At 30.5% G+C, this 6,257-nt stretch overlaps 1 protein-coding gene across 1 annotated transcript; it reads right to left on the bottom strand.

The window, feature by feature from the left end:
* Positions 1-5,476: 5,476 nt before the first annotated feature.
* LOC129885304 (uncharacterized) lies at positions 5,477-6,257 on the bottom strand. The gene is made up of 2 exons (XM_055959540.1): positions 5,772-6,257; positions 5,477-5,602 (listed from the first exon to the last, which is right to left on the bottom strand). Exons 1-2 carry the CDS (start codon positions 6,255-6,257, stop codon positions 5,477-5,479), a joined length of 612 nt encoding a protein of 203 aa, XP_055815515.1.

Raw genomic sequence — 6,257 nt, 5'->3', positions numbered from 1 at the left:
AAGGGTTTGTTTATATAATGATATGGAAGTGGGTTCTGATTGGTTAATGTAGAGAGACGCAGATCGTCTTTTACAACCGTTGGTCTTAGTTTCTAATCAACGGTTGATAGGGATTTGGTGACATGTTTTTTGAAAAATTGGAATTCGTGCACTTTTCACTTAATTAAGGCGGTAGCTGAAAATTGAAAAAACTCGCGGGATAAATGAAAAAATTTTGAATTTCGATTTTAAACATTTAGGGGTATTTGGTTTAGAGATAATCCGGTTTACTCCCCTAGCTTTTGTCTCTTGCTTAATATTCCCTCAATTCTATATTAATTGAATTTTTAAGGACAAAATATAAATTATATTTTTCTCTATTGTCCTTTTGTTTAATCAGTTTTATAAAAATAATTAAATGTTAAATCATAAATACAAGTAACTCTTTATTAGTGTATAATTTTGTAAGTAATGCAATTTACTCCTAAAAAATAACAAAACTTCATTAATGAAAGAGTAAAACATGAAAAAAGCTTCAAACATTTCTCTTGAAATTTGAATAATTCAATTATTTTGATCAATGAAAAAAACTCTAGAAATTTACTTAATATGAAATAGAGGTAGTAATATAGAAATTAAATAATAGTATATAATAATAATTTCAAATTAGTAATATGAAAATTATTTAAGTTTGATTTAATTGTGTGTCACTTTCTTTATGACAGTTTTGCGATGTGTTTCACTTATTAATATATTTTAAAAAATAATGTTATACCTTGATATGAACATCAAAATTTAACCAAATATTATATTATTGATTTATATATGAAGATTGCATCTTCTATACCCATGTCAAATCGCCTTTTTTGATCGTTTAGTTATGTGTATGAATCGGACAATTGTAAATTTGTTGTAATATCAATAAATATAAATGAAAAATTGCAACAAGAAGATGGCATTGAACAAGTTAATGCAAGAAGTTGAAGTTCAGTTGGAGGTTTTATTAATTTATCTTATACTTGTATAGATATTTCATATTTTGTTGGTGTAGTTTTAAGATTTATAAACAATCCATTGAAGTGTTATTTTTTCACTGTAAAAGAACTTTATACTATATTGTTAGAACACTGGAATCTGATATTTTTACTAATCTCGTATTTAAAATTATTAGACTTTAACTGACAATGATTGGACAAATTCAATCGATGATAGAAAGAATGCTTCAAATAACATTTTCAAACATGAATCAAGCACAAAAATGAGAATTCGAATAAATAAGTAATTGCATTGTTGTCTTTAGAGGCTTTGGATGAGAAATTTGGAAGAAGACAGTTGCTGTCCAAGTTAGGATTTGCCGATTTGGATGAATAGAAAGGGAATTCAGAAATGAGATGAAGGTGGTGAAGTACTGAAGGTCTTAAGACTCTTAGGATTAGGGATTTGGGTTGGACTTAAAATATTTTTACAATCATTTAGGCCCTACAGACGTATAGTATTGGACTATTGGTCATTTAATTTTGATATTCGGGATTTACCGAATACCAAATGGTATAATTATAAATATCGAATACTGACACCGAAATAACGAATTTTATATTTCAGTACCGAATATCGAACCGAATTACCGAATACCAAATGGTATAATTATAAATACCGAATACTGACACCAAAATAACGAATTTTATATTTCAGTACCGAATATCGAACCGAATTACCGAATACCGAAATAGCCGGTTCGGTTCGATAATTCGATTTTCAACATTTTATGCCCAGCCCTATAGATCTTGTAGGTTTTGATGGTTTTATCAACCAAAGGTGTAAGATGAAGGATGAAGTGGATCGAATTAGATCCTTACATTATTCAGTACACGAGAGGAATAAAAATAAATAGTCTTAGAATAAATAAAAAATAGTTTAGGATTAAAATTTTGGTGTCTTGTTTGGTTGACAATTTGGGATAACTTATCCTACTATTTATATCATATTGATGAATAAATATCCTATATACATGATGGGATAAATTATCACAAAATAACTAATCCCAAAATAATTAATCCTGAGATAACTTGTGTCCAACCAAACGATCTCTAAAGTAAAGAAACAAGTCTCAAATAACTAAAATACTAAGTTTTTCACAAATAAGATGCGGAAAAGCTAAAATACCACTAAAAATTAGTATCATAAGTACATGAACTCGTATAATATGATATAAGTTTGAAACTAGAAAGACAAGTCCAGATGTAAGAAATATTATCTCCAAATATTGAAACGATAGAATAATTCAGAGATAGAGGAAGGTGTGGGCCATATAAAAGTCAAGTAGCTCACAATAACTCTAAATAACTCAAGCTCAAACTCAAAAAGGTCTACAAGATGAGCTCGTAATCAAGATCGAATCTACACCACAAATGAGTATTGCATCAACTATAGTATGAGTACGAAACCACATGCACCCACTATGTTAAGACTTTCTAGATTTCGTTGAGGGACGTTTACTAATTAAAAAATTAAGATTGAAATAGATAACGGGCAAGAGTGAAAGATGTGGGTCTCGTATTCACGGTGTAACGGACATTGGTATGAGTACTAGTGTTATAAAAGGGAAATTTTATGACTATGAAATTACGAATTGTAATATGAGAATGTCAAAGTACAGTAAAACTCGATAAAGTAATAATCTTACTAAATGAATATGTTTCTCCGGTCCCGACTTGGGCCAGTTATATTAAAGTAATATTCTCGCAAAATGCATTAGATAATAATTAAAAATAAAGTACTAAATGCCCGAAAAAAATATAAAGTAATAATTACTAGAATACATCAAGAATGTATATATATTTAATCAGTAAATAATACTAGACCAATAACTATTTCTTTTTAAAACATGATTCTATAGTTGATTGTTTTTTCTTTTCACCAAAATCAAAATTAATCTCATCCTTAACTTTTTGAAGAGCGAACACAATTTCTAAAATATTTTATTCGTGTTGTACCAAATAGTTTGACAATGTAGTCATTGCTTGAAATGCCTCCTTTAACGATACATGTGAGACAATGCAACTATCATCTTGTTCAGAATCATTCTCATCATTATTATTTATTACAGATTAAATAATCTCTTCCTCTATAGGTGATTCCATAATTGTATCATTCTCGTTAGGATAGTTCAAAAAATGTTCAACATCCATCACATTTCTGTAAGCTAAATTAGAGATGACATCATTTAATTATTGGATACCTTCATCTAATTCACCAACTTTTTGAACACCTTCATTTAATTCACCAACTTGTGGTTCGGGAACGTTGTTTTCTTCTGATCGGATCTTGCAATTCCGAAAATAATTTACAATTGTTATTTCTTTCACATCAAAATTTCAAGCCAAGTTAGCAAAATTAATAGCATTCAACATACTATTTTTTTCAGTATTTAATGCTTCAACCTCAAGTCCTTGTAGGATGTTGAAATAAAGACGACGATGATAATGAGCTTTGAATGCTCGAATAATTCCAGCATCACATGGTTGAATCTTAAACGTTGTGTTAGGAGGTAAGAAAAACAACTCTACATTTCTTAGGTCTTTAACTATCTTTGGATGAGCTGGACAATTGTCTAGTATTAACAAACCCTTCCTACCATTCATTCTCTTATCAAAACAGTCAAGATATTTTTGGAAAAGCAAGCCACTCATCCAAGCTTTCTTATTAGATCTATACATGCAATTAAGATTGTTAATGTTCACATTTTTAAAACATCTATGATTTGTAAACTTACCAATAATCCACAATGGTACTTTGTCAAATCCATCACCATTGCAACAGAGAGCAAGAGTAATCCTCTCTTTGTCTTTTTTTGCGACCTTCAAGCTGCTTGGTAGCATGTGAATAATCAGCTTCCAATCGGTAAAATAATCCAGTTTCATTCATATTATAAATATTCTTCAATTCAAATCGATCTAGTTTTGATCGTATGATAGACAACTCATTTTCAATGTTCTCCATGATAACTGAACCACTTTCACCAAAACGTCTGTAAGACTTGATTTCATATATTGACTTGAAACGTTCTAACCAACCAGAAGAGAAGCTGAATTTTGAATTAGTTTCACCATACATTTTCAGGAAAAGATCTTTTGCTTTTCCTTGGATAATTTCCCTGACATGTTTACTTTCTCTTGCATTTGAAGAAACTACTCGTACAAAACTTTCCCTAAATCAGGGTATTTTGTTGTTTTCTGCTTCTTGGCATTGCTATTTTTTATCTCATTTGACAAATACTCTGTCGATCTTTTGAGAGTGTGCGATATTGTTGATTGACTAATAATCAAATCAAACTTTTATTTCACACATGCTTGCAAATCTTTTTGGCTAATAGTTGGATTCTTTTTCTTATGCTCACATATTGTGTTTTATTTTATTGGTTAAAGATGATTTTTGTACGCCTTTCAAATGGTGAGAAGACATTATACTTGGATTATGATTTTTAAACATCTAACTTTTTCCTTTTATAGTTAACATAAAATCTCTTCATATTCTATATACATGATTACAATTAGAAATATTAAACTTCACTAAATTCGTTTAGCTTTTTTAGATTTAAATAATAAATATGAAAAAACTACACTTTTTAGTTTTCTAGATTTAAACTTTTGAAATTCTTAATTCAAATATTATTTTTTTCTTATGACACATACTACAAAATACTCTCTAAAATAATAAATATTTATTTATCGATAAATAATTATTTTATACATTTATCGATAAACTAATAATCTTGATAAATAAATATTTTTTTCTGTCCCAAGCATATGCATTTATAGAGGTTTTACTGTATATGGACATTAGCTGGTGAACTATTGACTTCTTTTTTTTTTTTTTTTTTTTTTAAAAAAAAAAAAACTCACTGCATATAATACAGTATGAGTAGTGGATAGTATAATGTGTCTCCTAATCTTTTTTTTTTTTGGTTAATTGTGCCCTTAGGCTTTTTATTATTCTGTATAACAGAGGTACAAGTAGGTAAAATAAAAGGATAAAAAATAAAGTAGTTCACCTACCCACTACTTTACTAATCGAAACCCTCCTTGTTCTGTGTCTTCCTCTATGTCTTCTTCGTCCTTGTGAAGATGATGAAGAGGCCATAAAATGCTGGTCTCTTTCTGATTCTCACCTGTTCTAACTGATTTTGTGCTTCTTTGCTTTGCATGTGTGTCCTGAAATTTTAGTTAGAAGATGACCCTTCTTCTTCTTTCCTTTCCTGTCTTTGTATTTTTCTCCTCTTTTTGTTGAAAATGATGAAGAGACCATGTGATTTGGTGGTTTCATTCTGATTCAGACCTGATCGAACTGAAATTTTATGAATCTTTGATCTGCATGTGTGTTTGTTGTCTTGAATTTTTTCTGATTCACAAATGCCTTCTTTGACATTGATACAAATAGGTATAGTGTGTATCCCTTTGATTGAGTACCCTAGATACTAATACCACAAAGTAGACCCACTCTATCTCCATTTGTTCTCCGTCATTGTTGTTCTTTTTGTACCAGTAACTGATTTGTTGTTGTTCATGTGTTTTGTTTCCCCTTTTTTGTGTTGTTTGGACTTTTTGTTTGGACTTTTTGTGTGTACCTGCAAAATAAACAAACAGTTAGTGAAGACACCACTCATTCTCCTCCTCCTCGATTTGTTTTTCTTCTAGTGTCCCTTTTTTCTTTTTCGTCCCTCTCCTTTAGCATTTCTTAATTCTTAGATAAGGAATTTGACTCTTGTCACTATTTAGAATTCTTCTCATGTTCACTTTCAGCTCCTCGAACATGTGACATTGTAGGGGACCTTCATCTAAGGCATAATTTGCTAGTGCATCAGCTAATTTATTAGCTTCCCTTAGTGTATGTTTGAAAATAACATCCAAATCCTTCTTATATTCCTCCACCTCTGCTACCCAAACTGCAATATTCCATGGAGGTTTCCATTCTCCAATCAAAATTTTTTGACTAGTTTGGGAATCTGTCTGAAAAATAATGTTATTTAATCCCTGTTGCTTACAGTATTTCAAGGCTTCTAACAGAGCCACGATTTCTGCTTCTATATTGGTAGCATACCCAATTTCCTCAGCCTTAGCATATATTAGATTCCCTTCTGCATTTCTCAGACAAAAACCATAGGCACTCCTCCCTGGGTTACCTCTAGAAGCACCATCTGTGTTGCAAGTATACCAACCAATTGGGGGTAAATTCCATCTAACTTGTGTTACCTTCACTCTTGCCTTGCCTCCCTCTAGCAT

Source organism: Solanum dulcamara, chromosome 1, assembly GCF_947179165.1.
Source record: "Solanum dulcamara chromosome 1, daSolDulc1.2, whole genome shotgun sequence".
Classification (NCBI taxonomy): Eukaryota; Viridiplantae; Streptophyta; class Magnoliopsida; order Solanales; family Solanaceae; genus Solanum; species Solanum dulcamara.
Note: the sequence above shows the minus strand (reverse complement) of the source record. Positions and strands in the feature narration are given on the sequence as shown.